The sequence below is a fragment of the Arachis hypogaea genome, chromosome 17, assembly GCF_003086295.3.
Source record: "Arachis hypogaea cultivar Tifrunner chromosome 17, arahy.Tifrunner.gnm2.J5K5, whole genome shotgun sequence".
Taxonomy (NCBI): domain Eukaryota; kingdom Viridiplantae; phylum Streptophyta; class Magnoliopsida; order Fabales; family Fabaceae; genus Arachis; species Arachis hypogaea.
In genome coordinates, this window is record NC_092052.1 from 118,485,132 (window position 1) to 118,505,615 (window position 20,484).

Here is a 20,484-nt window from a genome sequence, read left to right on the forward strand (position 1 = left end):
AAGACGGACATTATCTTCTTCATTCACAATTCCTAACCTACTCAATCTTTTCTTGGTATTCACTCTAACTATCAAAACAAACCAGACAAACAACTCCACTTTTAGTAGAACTAAGCCTTTCCAAATAATTCTAGTAAAACTATAACTTGTTACATCCTTCGAAAGCGTTTTTGCTTGCAACACCTACACAAATAAGTTAGTAGAAAATATACTTTCTCTATCAAACTTTCATACAACTATATCATCTCTGTCATATGCTAGTTTCATTGGCCTTAAAGTATCGTATATCTGATTTAATAGTTCCAACTCCGATTGGTATAGCTCTCGTCTCCATTAAAAGTTCCAAATCCATTCTTACTCATCCCAAAACCCACAATCCCATATGACATATTCTCTTTAGTTTGAAACTGAAAAAAGTCTTGAAAATTGATCTTTCAAAGAATCACATTGTAGCCAGACATCCTCGCAGAATCGAGTCTTTCTTTCGTCACCAATCTCCATAGGTAATCTTGTGATTATCTTGTCTCTCACATGTTCCTTAATTTGCAGTTGACAAATATCCTTCCATAGACCCCTTCTAGTAAGTAATATCTAATTGGATAACATCTCATTAGGATTCAAATTGTTATAAGTGCATACCACATTCTTCTATAGCGGACACTCCTTTAAAAAACACCCCACCACTTAAACAAAAGTGTTGTGTTATAAATTATCATGTTTCCACCCTCAAACCACCTAATTTTTTTAGAGTCAGTACCTACCTAACCAATGCCATACTATTCTTACCATCCTCCTTATTCTATAAGAATCTTCTCTGTAGTAAAATCAATTTTCCTGTAATAACATTCGGCATCTTATACAGATTCAAATACAGATTCAGATAGTATACAAGTTATTCAATACTGGCTTGATAAGAACCAACTTTTCAACTTTATTAAGCACATTAGCTTTACATAAATTGAGCTTTTAATTTCCTCCATTTTGTCTATTCGACTTTTAAATCTTAACCAATTTCGGATTAGCTCCTAAGGAGATTCCAAGATATTTAACTGAAAAAATAGTCTCCTTGTACCGTAACAAACTACACATACTCTGCACTCATTGCTGCTTGTAATTAACTAGAACCAAGCTAAATTTATCAAAATTAATGCTTAACCCCAACATCAACTCAAAATATCGTAGTAGCCTCTTATAATTCTTATAATCTCCTCCTCAAGTGGACAAGATAATATGATGTCATCTGTAAATTGAAGATAGAACAACTCTATATTATCCCTCTCGATTGGGATGTGTTCATTTTTAACCGCATTTCCTACCGTTCTATGCATCACATTAACAACCATAATAAACAAAAACAGAGATAATAGATCACCTTGCCTGAAATCCTTTCTCATCTTGAAAGGTTTAGATGTTAAGCCATTCATTAAAACAGACATAAAAATCCCTTCTCATCTTAAAATCCCTTTTTACCTTACTTAACTCTATCATATACTTTCTGAAAATCTAAATATAATTACTGTTTTTTTTTTTTTCTCATTTTATGCCACTGCACAATTTCATACCCAATTAATGTTCCATCATATATTTTTCAACTCTTAGCAATATATTTTGAGTCTTCTACTAATCGTGACATCATCAACCTCATCCTTCTAATCAATACCTTTGAAATCAGCTCGTACGAAAAACAACTACTACTTAGGGTGATGATGAGGTAGGGACTGACTGGTCCCATAATGGTTTTCGTTTCATTTTTCACCAACAAATAGAAGTATTTGACAATATTAATTTTAACTTGGTTTCTATAAACTAATACGATATTCTCTGTATAATAACAATAATAATTGTTGCAGAAATAGTGACCCTTTTATACGTCAAAGTGGCGAAAAACAAATGGAATAAAGAGCACACACAGGCATACTTAAGATAATTATTCCAATAGACAAGTCTAATAAGTTTGGTCCTTACTCCCTTACCCCTACAGAGTCTAAAACGAATAATTTAATTGAATCTCTCTACATTGCTGCTACCCTGAGGTGGTCAAAATTCAAGTCCACACTCCACAATTAGGAGGGGATTCTTAAGAATTCAACAGATCATCATCTTCAAGCCAAGTTACAGGGGATAAGATAGATAGATAGGTATAAGTTAATTAATTTGCTCATCATCATAACCAAGCTGTGGTAGGTGGTGACTTCCGTCTGATGCTGTTGTGAGATCTAAATCTCTTCCCTTCATTCAGCTTACTTGCTGTTGGTGGCCTCCATAAACGGGATATGCACCATAAGCAGCAGCATAAATGCTTGGGTCATGTGGAGGTGGCAATGCATATCCATAACCATCATAAACAGGGCCCCCATAATATGCCCCACTCCATGGATTCCCAAACTCCATTCTAAACTGCTCAACATTACATACAATCGGATCAAATCATCATAAAAGCAAGTTTAATAAATCACACCATTAAGTACCAGTGAAACAAAAGGTCAGGGTAAAATAAATGACTGCATGAACTTTTAGAATAAAGGAGATTTGCCAACAATTCAAAATTAAATGCTATGATGATATATAAAAACTACACGTGCATGACCATGCAAATTCTGAATTGAATTGAAGTTAGTTAAAAACTATATAATTTAGTTAATGCCAAACCGTCCCATATTCTGCCGGCTAGGTTAAGCGGGCTGGCGCGGCAATACTATATTTTTTTTTTTCTAAAAAAAATGAAATTTTAATTAAGATTTTAATATTTTAATTATTAGCTATCTATTTGTAAAATTTAAACACGAAAAAAATATTTCTATAAAAGACAATTTACATATTTATAAAAAAAAAACAAAAAGAAGAAACAGATTAGTAAGCTGATTTTGAAAGGAGAGAAAAAGAATTAAGGTTAAGATGATCGTTTTTTTTTTAAATTAGTCTACCTGTTTGCCAAAATCTGCAAGTTAAGTGGTGTAAGTTTGGCAGGCTTTCTATTTTAAGCAGATTTAAATTTCTAGTTCAATCCGTCTTTTTTGGCGAGTTAGGTTGGCTTTCCCGGTGGATCATAGGTCTTTTGCCACCTCTAAGCAACATGCAAAATTTTATTTTATTTTTTCTTCTTCCCTTAATCAGAGAGAGTACAATGCATGATTTTACTGGGCGAGTTATAGGTCATTAACCAGAATATGTTCCCACATTAATAAGCCTAATATAATGGCAACAATAAAGCATGTCTGTGTGTGTATGTGACAGTTTTAGTGACAGATTACCTGCTTATTTGCTGGATTTCGGCCCCAAGAAAGCCGAACTGTTTGCTTGCCAATCATTGTCCCATTTAGCTTCTGCAAGGCCTCTTCAGCATTATTTCTGCAAAGGAAGTGAAGTACACAATGTTTTAGATTATCACAGACACATCCAAAAAATTGTCAACTCTTAATAATCATACCAATTAAGGTTTTTCAAAAGGGCCATAACTTTTCAATTACCTGTTTGCAAATTGCACAAAACCACAACCTTTTCCAACAGGTATCTTAACAGAGACAATCTCGCCATACTGGGAGAATGGATGCTTAAGATCTTCAGCTGTAACATTAGGGTCCAGTCCTCCAACAAATATCTATAACCAATCATCCATAGAAATACATTTCCACACATATCGTTAACAATACAAATACAATATTCTAACAAGAAGCTGAAAAACTTACAGTTGTGTTATTAGAATCAGCTTCAGATTGGCTGGATGTGCCATTTGATTGACCTCCTACATTTAAAAAAAAAAAAAAAAAAAAAGGCAGATTACATCAATAATAGGTGTGTAATAAGCAAAGTTCATCTTGAAACAGAACAAATTAAAAGAAATTTGAATAAGCAGATTATGAATTTGTACCTTGTTGATAAGCAGATGATTTCCTAGGAGTTGCAGCTCCAATACGCATAGGCCTGCTAGAACAGTAGACACCATTCATTTCAGTCATAGCTTGAGACCTCTCATTATCATCACCAAACCTGACAAAACCATATCCCTTGGAGCGGCCAGTGTTGGCATCAAAAACAACTTTTGCAGCCTTAACAGAAGGGTATCTACTGGAGAAAGTCTCATGCAAGAGGCTATCTGTAACATCTGCAGCTAAATCTCCTACAAAAATTGAAAGGTCTGGAACATTGTCTGAACGCTTGTCTCCTGTGCTAAATGTTGCCCAGTTCAGCCGGAAAGGTTGCTCTGTGTTTGGCATCAAAATTCCAGCATAGTTCTGTAAAACTTTTTCAGCTGTGCCGTGTGAATAGAATTCCACAAATCCATAACCCTCTGATAGACCAGTCTGCTTATTGCGAATAACCTTGATGGAGGAAATCTGAAACAATAATATACAATATATATCACAAGTCAAGAACCGTTTCCATCGTAACAAACCACTTAAGCATTAGATGCATGCAAAAGCTAAGCTCAAGTAACAAGGGAAAACTTCTCTATCTTGTTTTCAACTATTCGTACCCTAAGCTATTCATGCTTCAAATAATCCAAAAGCAAATGCAACCAGAGAGTTCAGAAATTTGCACATAAACACTCAATCCCCTCAGAGTTCTGATACTATTATATATAGTTTAAAATGAATCAAATAGTTCCACCTGCCTAGATTGATGCATGGCATGATGAAAAGTCAGAAAATTATATTAGAGCAAAGTCAAATCGAATAGCTAGGGAAGATACTATCAGAGTTTTATCATATTTGCTTGATAAGAGTAGAGAGTTAGATGAACGAAGCATGCTACTTTTCTTTACTTTTCTTCTAATATAACATGCTCCCCTTGTGAAAAAATTATATTCTGCTACTCCCACTTTTGAACTAGGTATTCCCGTTTGAAAAGAAAGGACAGTGACGCTGACAATTAAGCATTAAATTACCATTGCTCTCGCAGTTATGGTTTGGGTTTAAAAAAATCAAAGTTGATATACACAGACATATAACTACAATTACAAGGTAATCATGAAAACCAAGAAAACCACAATATTGCCACCGCACCTATCAACAGAGACTGCAATTTAAATGGACACCTGATATGAAAAAGTTAAAGTAGTCATCCACCACCCCACTTTCCATTCTCCAATCTTTAACACCCACCCAAATAATCAAGAATTGAATTTTCTCAATATCGACCTTTTAATCCCAGAAATATAAATATACCAGCAGAAAACTGTCCCCTTCTTTCTTACGTTATGGATTTGAAGCAGCCCGAAATCAAGCATGCATCCTTAGTTAATATTAGCACAATAATGTAACATAGAAATACCAACTCAGCTATCAAAACTATGTATTCACCAATAATAAGAAAGCTACTCACTCCTATGCTTATAAGTAATAGGCTAATAATAATGAGAAAAAAGGCTAAGCTTTCCAAAATAAAAGTACAGACACAAAAACTGAAGTACCCAAAAAGGACAGTTTCACGTTCATGGAATCAACTACAAAAACAGAAATTAATAAAAATAAAAACTTTCTCTTATATGTGAACGTTATAGAAAACGATATATGCATAATATATTAAAAAAGAAAGGAGGACCTCGCCGGTGGAAGCGAAGCAGCGGTGGAGATAATTCTCGTCCATCCAATGATGCAAATCTCCGACCCAGATCGTCTTGTTCTCGGCGGTGGATCCCTGAGGCTGGTGCTGATGTGCGTGGTGGGGGGTAACGTGCGGCACCTGCTGCTGGTACTGGTGGTAGGGCATGTAGGGCTGGGGTGGCGGCGGCGCGTAATGTTGAGGCGGCAGCATGGGGTGCTGCATTACCATGGCGGTGGCGGGATACTGCATCGGCACCCACTGCTGTGGGAGTGGCAGTGGCTGCGGGTGCGGTGGCGTCTGCTGTTGGCGTTGATTCTGGTCCGTTGGTTGCTGTTGCTGCGAATCAGAGCCGTTGGATTGCATCTTAAATAATTACTAGTGTTAAACCGTGCGCCCTCTCTTGTTCTATTCTATTCCTTCTTTGGTGTGCTTTGTTTCTATAATTAATTAATAATGTCTTAGATTCAAATATATTAGAGACTAAATGAGGAAACAGGGATATGCATAAGCATAAATATGGAAAAGTGAAAGGGTTTGAATCTGGAATCGAGAGAGAGAGAGAGAGAGGTCGCGGCAAGGGTCTAAGAGAATGATTTATGTTGGTTGATGAGGAACGAGGATGACGGATTCTCGGGTTGGGTTGCTGAACGCGGTAGTGGATTGACCGTTGGATCGTGTAATGGGCCTACATGGCAAGCGTTAGATCTGTTAAATCAGGGATATGCATAACACTCTTGTGCCTTCGCTTCCTTCTCTCGCAGGATCCGCCGCCACCTCTTGCCTATGCCTCTTTCTCTCACTTCACCTCTCTCTCACTGGGTTTCCCTTTTTTATTCTAAAAAACAATATAGTTATATTTAGTAGTTTTTAAATTAGTTTTTTTTTAGAAAAAAGATTTACTAAGTTAAAGTGGGGGGTGTGTAAGGCTATTAAACAAGGAATTTTGGGGAGTTGGAAAAAAACCCTAGCAGAGAAAGAGTACGTACTCCGTACTCAAAGAGAATGAGAGAAGGAGAAAGCGGGGACGAGCGGTTGAGGGTGAAACACGGTGAGGAAGATGGCCATGCCATCGGAAGAGATAAGGGGGAGAGCGTGGGTGGGTGTGCATCCGGTGTTAAGGAGGGTTCTTCTCGAGAGGGGTTAGGAAAGCCAACCAAGGTCTCTTTTAGAGATAAAGTTATTGGTGCAGAAAAGTCTAAGGCCTTTGCATTAGTAGGGTCTTTATCTGGGGATGGTATCGCGACGGTGACAGGTAAGCAGGGTGATTCTCGTCCACCAAGTGTCAGTTTTACCAAGGAGGCAAAGAGCTGTCTAGCTGAACCTTATAAGGAAGCCATCGTGATCAAGGTGCTGGATAAGTATTATGGCTACACGGCTCTCATGCATAAGCTCCGGATAGTATGGCGCATCAAAGGAGGGTTTGATTTGTTGGATGTGGGATTTGGATATTTTTTGGTTAAATTTGATATTGCTGGGGATCGTGAGAAAGTCATTCTTGGTGGCCCGTGGTTGATAGACGGTCACTATGTTGCAGTAAAGCCATGGGATGTGGATTTTAGGCCATGCGAAAAATCCTTTGGATCAACGCTGGTATGGATTCGAGTCTCGGGACTTCCAATTTGGTGCTACCAGGAACAAGCAATGCTGCGAATTGCTTCTGCAATTGGGATTCCGGTGAAAGTAGATTTGGCTACTAAGCTTGCAGAAAGAGGAAAATATGCCCGAGCTTGTGTTCAAATTAATCTTGAGTTGTCTGTAATTAAACATATTATAGTGGAGGGTGTGACTTATGAAGTGGAGTACGAGAGTTTACAGTTGATTTGTGCTACTTGTGCACGGTATGGGCATGATAAATCGTTGTGCATGGAGAAGGAGTCCTTGGAAGGAAACATAAATTCCTTTGGTGATGGAAAAAATAATGAAGCCCCAACACTAGTGCCACACAACAATCATGAGATTCAAAAAGAGGCTGAATCAGAAGCTCGTGATTTGGGTGAGAAATTAGGAGTTGTTAAAGGGAAGGATGTGGTTACGGAATCATTGGCTCCTCACGTGCCTGATGGTCTTGTTAATGAGGCATGCATGGATGATGGAGAGGGCTGGCAACAAGTGCTGCGTAAGAAAAAATTTACAATGGGCCAGTCATCAGGTTTGAAGGACCAAGATGGAAAGCAGCACAAGTTTGGTTCGAGAAGGGTTCCAAGGCCCAATTTGCATGGTGATGGAGGCAAATCAACTGGCATTAGGATGGGGAAGCAAGAAAAACATGAAATTGCGCCATCTCCATCGCGCAGAACTCCTGCACGTCGTGGAATTTCTCTACGGAAGCGTCCTCGGCCTTCCTCCTTGCAGAACTCGCCAGTTGATAAAAATGGTGGCACAACGGAGGAAACCTTAGTAGATGGAAGCATGGCAAATGCAGTGTCAGGGGGTCCAAAGGTGGCAATTATTGAGGATCAGAGTGTGCCAGTACCGCAGGACAAACCACCTATTGAGGTTGGTGATTCTGTTTAGAGTTTATGTTCTTATTTATTATGTCCCTATTATTTATGGATAGTTTAAATATGATTGTTTGGAATATTAGGGGTGCTTCTAATAAGTTAGCCCGGGTGCATTGTAAGGAACTTGTTAGGAAATTTAGACCTGTTTTCTTTATTGTGGTTGAAACTCACTCCCCTTTTCAGCATTTAAAATTATTTTGGGAAAGGTTGGGGTATCACTCTGTTGGTATAGTAGAGGCAGAGGGGCATAAGGGAGGTATTTGGTTTCTATCCTCTATGAAGGGTGTTTGTTGTAAGTTCATTGATGCTTTTGATCAGGGTGTTACTGTTGAGGTTCACTTTGATAATTTAATTTGGAGGTGTAGTGGTATTTATGGCAGTCCTCAATTTAATAAAAGGGTTCTCCTTTGGGATTATCTTGTTGCACAATCCATGGTTTTTCAAGGACCTTGGATTGTTCTTGGTGATTTTAATGAAGTCAAATTTTCTCATGAATCTAAGGGCTGTCAATTTTCTCATCAAAGAGCAGACATGTTTGCTACTTCATTAGGGGATAGTGGTTTGTTTGATCTGAAGACTATCGGGAGGCAGTTTTCTTGGTACAGGAGGGTGAAAAATTATGTTGACGTGGCAAAAAAGCTTGATCGAGTATGTATAAATAGTAGTTGGTTATCTATCTTTCCAGAGGCTTATGCAGAAGTTTTAAATAGGCTTCAGTCTGATCATTGCCCTATTCTGGTGCGTTGTAAAGGTCGTCCTCAGCCTAAAGGGAATCGACCTTTCCGATTTGTTGCTGCTTGGGCTACTCATCCTGGGTATAAAGATATTGTGAACCAGTCATGGTGGTCTGGTAATAGAGGAATTCATGGCAAGCTTTCAGAAGTACAGAAGAATTCACTAGAGTTTAACTCGAAAGTATTTGGTAACATTTTTGTTAAGAAATGTGAATTAGAGCAGCAGATTAATTATTTACAAAAGCGTTTGGAAGTGGTGGATAGTATTTATTTGCGTCAGAAAGAGCAACAGTTGCTTGATGATTATAATAATACTCTAGTGCAAGAAGAGCTCCTATGGTTCCAAAAGTCCAGAGAGCAGTGGGTAAGGTTCGGGGATAGGAATACAAGATTCTTTCATATTCAAACTCTTGCGCGAAGGAAGCATAATAAGATTCATGGCCTTTTTCTCAAGGATGGAGTGTGGGAAACTGATCCAGAGGTTCTGAGTCAAGAAGCAGAGTCTTTCTATAAAAGCTTATTCTGTCATTTGGATGATGTTGATTTGGGTTGCCTTGGTGATGTGCCTCTTCCTTCTCTGAATGAGGAAGCTTGCAATAATCTTACGGCACCAGTTACTATGGAGGAAGTTAAAACAGCTGTTTTTCACATGAACTCTTTTAAAGCTCCAGGTCCGGATGGGTTTCAAGCTTTCTTCTTCAAAGAATATTGGGAGATCATTGGTTTTGATGTTTGGAAGATGGTTAAGCAGGCATTCTCCGGTGTTACTCTTGATCCGAGAATGTTGGAGACTTTACTGGTTCTCATTCCAAAGGTTGAATCACCGGTATCTATGAAAGATTTCAGGCCGATTAGTCTCTGCAATGTAGTTTACAAGATCATCACGAAGGTCCTTGTTAATAGGCTTCGTCCTCATCTTGCGGAGATTGTTGGCCCGCTTCAAGGAGGATTTATTCCGGGACGAGGAACTCCTGACAACATCATTATTGCTCAAGAAGTCCTCCACTTTATGAAGAAGACTAAATCAAAGAAAGGCACACTGGCCTTTAAGATTGATCTGGAGAAAGCTTATGATAGAGTTGACTGGAGGTTTTTAGCTCATACCCTTAAGAGCTTTGGTTTTCCTATTCCTACACTTAATTTGATTATGAATTGTGTCACTGCTTCTTCCTTATCTATTCTTTGGAATGGGAGTCGTCTGAATGGCTTTACTCCTAGCCGAGGTCTTAGACAAGGAGACCCTATGTCACCCTATCTTTTTGTGTTGTGTATGGAGCGACTGGCATGCTTTATTAGTCATCAGGTTGATTTGGGCTTGTGGGAGCCGGTTGCTATTTCTAGAGGGGGACCAAGAATATCCCATTTAATGTTTGCGGATGACTTGCTTCTATTCTGTAAAGCTACAAAGAGACAAGTGCAAAATGTGATGTTGGTTTTAGAGAGTTTTTGCAAAGCATCTGGGATGAAGATTAATGTGGAGAAGTCTAAAGCGCTTTGCTCCAAGAATGTCTCTGCAAGAAGGAAAGAGGTTTTCACTGGGGTATCCTCTATCAGATTTGTCCAGGATTTGGGCAAGTATCTTGGAGTTACCCTTAGCCATTCTAGGGTGACTCGTTCAGCTTTCAATGGTGTCCTGGATAAGATTCGGAGTAGGCTAGCAAGCTGGAAAGGGAGTTTACTCAATCGGGCTGGTAGACTCTGCTTGGTTAATTCTGTTGCCGCTGCTATTCCCACGTACCAGATGCAGGTCTCTATTTTTCCCAAAGGAATCATTAGTAAATTGGAGTCTATGATGAGGAATTTTCTTTGGAAAGGACAAGTTGATGGAAGAGGATTGAATCTTGTTAGTTGGAAGGTACTGGTTACTCCAAAAAAATATGGAGGTTTGGGGATTAGAGATCCTTATTGTGTAAATATTGCTCTTCTTGGGAAGCTAGTTTGGACTTTTTTCCAGCAGCCAAACAAGCTATGGGTCCAATTATTGGATGCCAAATACCGATCATCTCTATATGACTGTTTTAGTTATCCTAAGAACAAGGACTCTCCCATTTGGAGGTGTCTTTGCAAGGCTTGGAAAGTGTTGAAGGATGGGTTTGCTTGGTGTATTGGAGATTTGAACCAGAATTTTTGGTTTTCTAGCTGGAGGAGAAAAGGACGGTTATCTAATGAGATGGATTATGTCCACATTTCTGATTCGAATCTCCGGATACAGGATATTTGGTCGGTTGGTAGGTGGCATTTGGATACTCTTTATTCTCCTTTATCTCAAAATCTGAAAGATAATATTCTCTCTTACAATCCAGATGAACAAGCAGGTCCGGAAGTGGGTTGGTATTGGAGTGGGTCTGCTGCCAAAGTCTATGACTCACGCAATGGTTACTTGTGGTTGTGTAAGCAGCTGTTTGGTTGGGAGGAGAGGGAGAATTGGCTTTGGCTTTGGCGTCAGCTTGTTCCGGAAAAGCATAAATTTTTGGCTTGGTTGTGTCTTAAGGAGGCTCTTCCTACTGCAAGTTTTCGCTTTAGAAGAGGGATGTCGTCATCGGATATGTGTCCAAGATGTCTTTCTAGCCAGGAATCGGTTATACATTGTATTCGGGATTGTCCAAAAGCTCAGCTTGTCTGGCAAAGGTTGGATATTCCTTGTCATCCTTTGGATTTGAAGAACTGGTTCTTGTATCATAGCAGAGAGCACCCGTTCAAGTTCTTTTCGGGACTTTGGTGGATATGGCGAGCAAGGAATAACGACATCTTTAATCCCCATGAAACTTGGCCTCCGGAAAAAGTCATTTGTCTGGCATTAACTTCAGAAAAGGAGCTTAGAAATATTTTTGAATTACAACGTATGTCCCTTCCCTCTACTCTAAATGGTTTTTGGAATCCCCCATCCATTGGTACTTTTAAGATTAATTGTGATGCTAGTTATTTTGGTTCGGGTGATAGTGTTGGTTTTGCTTGTGTTATTAGAGATTGTAATGGGAGCTGGCAAAGGGGGTGTTTGGGAATGATTGAGAGTAATAGTATTCTTCAAGGAGAATTGTTTGCTATTTGGAGAGGATATCTCTTAGCTTGGGATGTGGGTCAACGAGATGTTATTTGTGAGACAGATTGTGTGGAAGCATTTAATCTTGTTACTCAAGATGGTTTTGGGTTTATTGATCCACTGGTGCTCAAAATAAGAGATATCATGCATTGGAATTGGCGTGTTGACTTTCGTTTGATTATGAGAGATGCAAACACGGTGGCAGATACTATGGCAAAGATGGCGATGAAGTTACAACTTTCGCATGTGGAGCTTCTTTCACCTTGGGAGGAGTTTAAGAGTAGTCTTAAACGGGACTGTCCCTCTATTTAAGCAGTTCCTTGTTTTATTTTTTTTGTTTTTCTTTGTTTAATTTATTTCAGTCACCAAAAAAAAAAAGTGGGGGGTGTGTGCAGGCTGAGGCTGTCACATTTACCTCACGTCATTTTTTTTTTCACAGTTTCAGTGATGCTGGGAAGTTAATGGCACTGAAAATTAACGAAACGGGAAATTGCCTAGGATTCAGAATTCAGCAACTTTGTACTAGGTAACACTGGGTCCATCATCCTCGAAAGCTTCTTGCAATCTCATCCTAATAATAATACTATTTTTTTTTCCTAAGAAAAGAAGCGCCCAATAATAATAAGGTTTAATTATTTTGTTAGTTTTTATAGTTTTGTAAAATATTTAATTAAATTTTTATTTTTTTTTAATTAAATTTTTGTATTAAATTTTTTTTAATTAGATTTCTACAATTTTTTTATTTAGGTCTTTATATCCATTTTTTTTAGTTTGGTTATAAAATTATGCTAATTACTATATAGAGAAAACTAATTAAAAAAAATTGATGTAAAGACCCAATTAAAAAGAAAATAAGTAAATGACCTAATTAAAAATTTTACGAAACTATATAAACTGATAGAATAATTACACCTAATAATAATAATAATAATAATAATAATAATAATAATTAGATCCAAGAGTCAGCCAAATTATAATAACAATAATAACTAGAATAATACTACATTTTTTTTATGTTAAAACACATACGTGTGAGTATATTGGTAGTACGTATTCTAATTAATCTTAAAACAATTATATTAAAATTTAGAAATACTCTAAATACAAAATTAAATTACAATAAATTTAAATATTTAATTATAAATTCGGTTACATATTTAAGTAATTTTTGTCAACAAAATTTAACTAAATTGATTCAAACCCAATAAAAATTACTCACATAAAGGTGTGTATGAATCATGCACTTTTTTTTTTCGTGTTTTTCCGTTGTTTTTTTATTATCGCTGTTGTATTTTTTTTATTTCTTCTCTTTCTCTTTTTAATAATGTTATTGCAACATTTTTTATATCTTTTTTTAATTTTTTTCTCTTTTTCTTATTTTTATTATTTTAAAAGAATGAAAATAAAAAAAAACTATAAGAAAGTAAAACAAAAAGAAAAAGAAGATAATAACGATAATGAAGAGAAATATGAGAGTTTTGAATTGTGCAATCGAAAAATAACATTAGAACTTTTTAAACTTAACATAAGCAATTTCTGAATTTTGACACAAAATTTCTTAATAATGACACAAAAAATTTTTTAATTAGTTAAAAATTATCAAAAACAAAAATAACATCGAAAATTTTCAACCATGGTATCGAAATTTCTCCCAACATATCTTCTTCTGCTACTTCTTTTTTTTTTTTTTTGTATTTGTCATCTTTTTCTTTTTCCCAAGGTATTCTTCTTCTTTTTCATATTTTGTTATTGAGACAACTTTTTTCTGTAACTTATATTTTTGTAAATACAAGATTTTATCTAAATAAAATTATTTTAAAGGTGAATTGAATGCTTTCAAATTTTAAACAGCAAACTATCTTGCAATGTAGCACATAAATCAATTCAAATTCTGTGTTCATTATGATAAAATTTTCATATTTTATATAACAAATTTTAATGTCATTTTCTATGTTATTTCTATATTTTATATAAAAAATTTCAGTGTTATTCTTTATCATTATTTTTTGTGTTATTTTTTTATTTTTCTTTTTCATAAAATTTTTAAAAATATATAAAAAAAAAATAAACGAGCAAAGAAGATAAAATAAAAACAACAAAAAAACTATATAAGAAGAATGAGAAAACAATGCTGATAAATGACAATGACGATAATGATTATGAAGGGGAGAAAGAAAGAAAAGGAAAAGAGAAAAAATCTACTAAAAAAATAAACAATAAACATATATATTAAAAGAACCAAAACTATCAAAAATTAAAGTAGGAAGAATGTCCAAGGTGAGAGACTCAAACATATTTAAGTCAAGGGGGAGATCTTGGCCCTTCTTAGCGAGGAGATCAGCAACACAATTTGACTTCTACAGAGTATGCTTTCAAAGGATTTGATTTACACGGCTAGCAAGAGTCCTGAATATAAAATCTGGATAGATAATATGGTAGAAAGAAATCAATTTGATTTCTTTCTACTATATTATCTATATTATCTATTCTATAATTGTAGTGTAAAAATTTTTACTCTATAATATAATATGGATCAATCTACAATATGTATCTAAATATTCAGATCGACCTTCTTATATATAGACTTATATATATCGAATTTCAATTTGATTACATCATTATATCTAATGTACATAGTAGCTCCAATTTATTCTTTATTTCATCCATTTTTTGTATTGGTTCTATTAAACCCTAAACCCTAAACCTTAAACCCTAATAAAGCCACTTTGATGTTCCCTTTGAAATGAGGCATGGAACGGAACCATTGCGAAGAAGTTCCACGAGTTACGAAGGAAACTTCGAGCTCATATTGGTCATGGGTTGAGAACGGGAATCTCTTGCAGCAGAGGAGAACATGGATAATGTCTTGGGCAGCCATATCTTATAAAGTTGATAGCCATCATAGAATCTGATCCATGATAATATTATTGAATCCGTTAGTTATAGCAATGTCAAGATCTTTAATTATACCTCATAACTCAGCATGCATAATAAAGTAACTTCTTAAATTACAAGAGAATTTTTTGATAAATCTTTTCAAAATTGTCTCGAAGAACTCCCTTACAAGCAATATTATTGGAGCTGGTTAGCTGGCCATGAAGGATCTGTCAATATTTAATAAGAAGATCTACAAATTTTTTGTTGTTTGTTTAAAAGACTTTATTCATAATATTATTGAATCCGTTTGTTATAGTAACGTCAACACCTTTAATTATACCTCGCTCATAACTCAACATGCATAATAGAACAACGTCTTAAATTACAAGAGAATTCCTTGATAATCAAGATTTTTCAGATTATCTCAAAAAACTCTTCTACAAGCAGTATTATTAGAGCTAGCCATGAAGAATCTGTCAATATTTAATAAGAAGATCTATGAAATTCTTGTTGTTTGTTTAAAAGACTTTATTCATAATATTATTAAATTCGTTAGTTATAGCAACATCAAAACCTTTAATTATACCTCATAATTCAGCATGCATAATAGAATAACTTTTTAAATTATAAGAGAATTTTTTGATAAATTTTTTTAAATTATCTCAAAGAATTTCTCTACACATAGTATTATTGGAGTGCGCCATAAATGATCTATCAATATTTAATAAGAAAATCTTTGAAATTTTTCTTGTTTGTTCAAAAGACTTTATTCTCTAAAATTCTGAGAATTTTTTGTTCCTTGCTATAATTGATTCTGCAACTACATTATCTAGATTAGCATGATTCCTTTCAAAAGGTATTTTATTTCTAATAAATCAGAAAAAGGAGGTTATCACTCCAAAATAAATCAATCAGTCTTGTAAATTAAAAAGATTATTAGTAATTCAGTGTTATCAAAATATAAAAAATATAATTTTAATATTAACAATATTTTTAAGTATTGTTAAAATTTTTTAGTCACTGTAGTCACTTTATTTATAATGACTATAAACTTCACCAAAGTAAAAAAGAAAATTGTTTTTTATTTGTAATTTTGTACTATAATTGTATGATTTGTATCCCAACAACTAAACCCTAGTTTTATATCTGCTAAAAAAATAATATACTAGAAGTCTTTAACGGGGAAGTATTAGATGTCCAATTGTTTGTCCAATATGAATGAAGCAAGTGGAAGGCCTTTGCACACTAACAGACACATGAAGTCGGCAACCTTATCCTCTGTTTCAAGAAGCCAACCCCTATTCATAAAAGACAGAAGACACTACTTTCTTTTTTCTTCTTATAGGTATCTGAAATTCTGAATACGCACGGGAACAATAACAATGAATGGAATGTAATAACAAATTTAATTTCATCCTCAACGTCATTTTAAATAATAATTCCATTCACCTAATATAATTTTTTTTTAAAATCCTTATTCATAATTACTTATTTTATTAACATTATTCAACATTTCAACTTTCCACTAGATTATTAATGTCATTACGTCATCGCCACGTTACCAAGTTACCGTTTACTAGCATTGTCACCCACGTTCAACGGTTACCCACTCTCTAATAACTTATGTTTTACTCGTTTTTTTTTTTTTTTTTTTTTTGTCGATTTCGACAGGTAATGTCAAAACGAATTTGTATTAAGATCTTAAGTATTGAGAAATAGATATAATTTCTTTAAAAAAGAATGAATTCGACTAAAAAATTACTTAATTATAGTGTTGAAATAATTTTATATCAAAATTATTAGTGGTAGAATTACGACAAAAAAATAAAAAATTAAATAATTAAATAAAAAACAATAAAAATATAAAATATTAATCAAAGCAAAATAATAGCAACATTTAAAGAAAATACACAAAAATAAATCAAATAAACAAAAGAAAATAAGTTAAAAATTGACTTCTAACACTCATATGCATTTGTACTCCATGTTTTTCTGTTGCGTCGCAGAGACTAAAAATTTTATGAGTTTATATGATGATCTAGTGTTTTCGATTGAAGTCCTCCAACTCTTTTGAGTTTTTCCTATTTGTAGACCATGGAGATAGACTTGTCATGGAGCATGTTGTCCACTATTTTATCTCGAAAATTGATCTTCTCAATTTTTTTTTAACAATTGAGGGAGTAAAGTGAGATCTCTCATCATTAATTTTATAAGTGGGACCAAGAATAAATATGAGAGAGAGAGCAATGAAAGGTTAGAGATCACATTTTACACTCTCAATTTTTTTTAACAATTGAGAGGATCCATTCCCTTTTATCTCCTTCTTTTTCTCAGCCATGACCTTGCCCTAACCATGAAGAATCCTGATCTCCAGGTTTTGACACCCACGTCTTTCTTGGTCTTCAAATCCCACATTTCTTCAACTTGCTCCTCAAATTTTGCACCCATTGTCTCAACTCAGTTTTGATGGTCGAGTAGCAAGCCTTGATGCTTAAGGAAAGACAATAACTACCTTTCGACTTCGACGCTCTTTGTACCATCTTTCTTCGATTTCAGCTTACCCGTCTCTACTTCTATAGTCGAAACCTTTGGTAGTCGAAACGCCCTCTTGTTGAGCAAAATTCTTTTTTTGTACTAACAAATTATCCCTTTAAAACTTGTTATTTTGTTCAAAGATACAAGTTTTAACATTCCTCGTGCCAAACACATGTAACCTTTTCAAATTCTCAAAATTTAAAAGGAAAGTTATGCATCATTTAAAATGACGTGCACTTTTTTGGGAACACATAACATCCCTGGGTTTTAATGAGTCGTTCCTTGAATAGAGGATTCCACCATTGCTTCTCAAATTAAATCAAATCATCCCCAATTTCCAAGAAACTTGCTTCCTGAAAATCCTAATCCTTTTCTCTCTAAGCAACACACCTTCCACAGTTTCTCAATCGCTCCTTCATTTAACCTCTACACCAACCATCATCATTGCATTCTCTTCTTCAGCACCCATGGCCGCCACTTCTCATTTTCGCAAAGAAGGAGACAAAGCCCTTTCTCTTCCTCCATTAGTAGCTGAAACAACGTAGTTCTATGATAAAGATGGAGCTTTGAGAGCTCCAAACCCAAACGCAAAAACCTCTAATCTCTGGTGTCGTCAGGTATTTTTACCATTCTCAGTTAATGGAGTATTATATTCCTTCTTAGGTCCTTTGGCAACCCAAGAACAAATTGATTTTGTTTCTTCTTTCTTTCCATCACCACTAGAGCATTTACCATTGATTTTCTACAAAAATGTCAAGGCTTCATACTTTACTGGTCGTGTTTTTAGAATTGCTCCCCCTAGAAATTTGAGTCCTCTTTTTCGACCTGGATGTCTTGACTCGCACCTACATATAAGCTGATTTGGGAATCTCTAAATATTGTGCATGCCTTAGAATTAGCTACCTTTGATCTCTCTTATATTGCTCTTTTACTAGGGGCCAGTCTGTACTTCTGGTGCTTTGCCACCAATAATTTTTATTTTTGTTATGGAATGATGAGTCCGACTCTGATGGACATTTCGACCTTGACCGGTTTACCAGTTGACGGTGAATTCGCGTCATGGTCGACCAATTGTCCTAAAGATGATTTTGATATCAACTTCGACTCGAATTTCATATCGAGCTTCATTCAAAACAACATGGGTTCTGACGGAGATCCTGTTTCTGATAGTAAGCATGTAGCTTTCCTCTTACTTTGGCTCAATTCTTTTGTTTTCTACTATAAGTCAGTCCAAATTCAAAAGAATAACTACTTGCCCTTGGCTATTAAGATCCATCACAAAAAACTCATCGACCTTCCTGCCTTGATTATGAGTCAACTTTACGAAACTCTTTCTTTGATTGTTGGTGAAATTCGTCAAGGGGATCCTTCAATCAATCCCTTTGGTCCCCTTTGAGTTGTAAATTTGTGGCTCAAAGTTGTTCTTGAACCTCGTCTCACAACCTCTGGCTTGAAAGTTTCCAATACTTTAATTGACAGTATTCGTCTTTCCCAGCTTTCTTGGACAAAACCGAAAACCATGTCTTCCATTGGTGCTTTTCGACACTTTGTTAGGATTCTATTTGACATCAATGAAGACAATAATGTTTCTTATTTCCCAAATCCATTCACATTTTGACCTAGTTCTGTTTCATGCCTTAACTCTTTTACCAGCTCCCAGCCAGAAAACCAAGTAACAGTAGATGATATATGGGCTAGGATCTTAACTCCTCAAATTCTCCTTGTCGGCTTACCACATGAGTCGGCATAGGTTCTCAAAAAAAAACTAGTTGTTTATTCACCTCAAAGGTTATTTTTGGTTTGAATCTAGAGACGGTAGCTTAGGCCTGAGATATTTCGTGGTTGGGTTAACTTGAGTGGATTGATAGAGTGGTGTATTGATGGTAACTGAGGAATGGATATGAATAATAAATTTATGAAAGATTGAGAATGAATGAATTATAAGAGATGGAGAATGATCTGAGAAAAAGAGAGTTAATGATGATGATCTGAGAAAAAGAGAGTTAATGATGATTTACAAAAGATTGATATTGTGATTCAAGAGAATGTTGATGATTTATTATGTACCTGGCAAGGACGATGGTTAACTCTACTTGTCGAGGTTGAGACTCATGAGATTATTGGTAAGTTGTTATCCGCCTGGCAAGGATGGTGGTGAATCCCACTTTTCGCGTGTCACGCATACGCGTCACGTACGCGCACGCGTCGCTGAGCAACTTTGCTTTTCACGTGTACGCGTCAAGTACGCGCACGCGTCGCCATGGAAAGCTCCAAATCACGCGTACGAGTCAGGCACGCGCATGCGTCGCTCCTCGCTGGTCAGCTCCTTGGTTTCTTCTCTTTCTCTGCAGAAACTTCATCAAATCCATTCGAATGCTACCTAAAATAAACAGAAATTCACAAGACTCAAAGTAGCCTCTATAGTGGCTAAAAGATAATTAATTCTTGATAAAACTTAACAAATTACATGCAAATTCACTGGGAAAAGATAGGAAAGATGCTCACGCATCACAACACCAAACTTGAATTGTTGCTTGTCCTCAAGCAACCAAAATAATATAAGCTTAGAATGTGAATTTGCATGAGAATGAGAGTTCGATTAAGCTCATGTCTCTTCTTATAGTGGGGTTTATAACTACAATCTTGAATAGTTTTGGCATCTCACTCTCATTTGAATCAGAAGAATGTTACTGTCATTCGGAATTAGAATCCGGATAATATTATGAATTCTCTGATCTTTTGTAACTCAATTTAACCATTGAACACAGCAATTTTTCTTTGGTGCTTTTCACCTTGAGCCTAGACGTGACTTTAAATGTTTTGTCTCAAGCTTTACTTGACACAGAAACACCACAAGCACTTAACTGGGGGACTCTTTTGAAGTTCTGATTTTTCTTTCAGTTACTCCCAGACAGTGGTGCTCAAAGCCTTTGGCATACTCTGCTAATTGCAATTGATCTCGACTCTAAATGTTTTGTCTCAAGGATTACTTGAAACAAGAACACCATAAGCATATAACTAGGGAAACAACTCTTTGAGTTTTTAATCATGTCTGACCTCCCTAGTCATTGATGCTCAGAGCCTTGGACCTTTTTTTTTTGCTGTCTCTTTTGCTTCAAGGATTAAATTTATGTTTATTTCAGAGAAGTCATAATAATTCTCTAAATTCCTGTTTCCTTGTACATCAATATTCTTTGATTCAAATTTAAATATGTATTGTTCATGCCATGCATTCAGAGTCACAGAAAATACC

The 20,484-nt window shown here is 35.6% G+C and overlaps 1 protein-coding gene across 1 annotated transcript; it reads right to left on the reverse strand.

Moving 5' to 3' along the window:
• Positions 1-1,841: 1,841 nt before the first annotated feature.
• On the reverse strand, positions 1,842-6,425 carry LOC112764225 (polyadenylate-binding protein RBP47C'). The gene is made up of 6 exons (XM_025809777.3): positions 5,542-6,425; positions 3,869-4,334; positions 3,687-3,742; positions 3,468-3,598; positions 3,252-3,348; positions 1,842-2,397 (listed from the first exon to the last, which is right to left on the reverse strand). Exons 1-6 carry the CDS (start codon positions 5,905-5,907, stop codon positions 2,236-2,238), a joined length of 1,278 nt encoding a protein of 425 aa, XP_025665562.1. The 5' UTR covers positions 5,908-6,425; the 3' UTR covers positions 1,842-2,235.
• Between the last annotated feature and the right edge of the window lie 14,059 nt (positions 6,426-20,484).

Coding starts and splice junctions, on each gene's coding strand:
- LOC112764225 (XM_025809777.3), bottom strand. CDS start 5,907: ATGCAATCCAACGGCTCTGATTCGCAGCAACAGCAACCAACGGACCAG. Junction 3,599..3,686: donor CTGATTCTAATAACACAACT/GTAAGTTTTTCA, acceptor GATTGGTTATAG/ATATTTGTTGGAGGACTGGA. Junction 3,349..3,467: donor TTTGTGCAATTTGCAAACAG/GTAATTGAAAAG, acceptor CTTCCTTTGCAG/AAATAATGCTGAAGAGGCCT.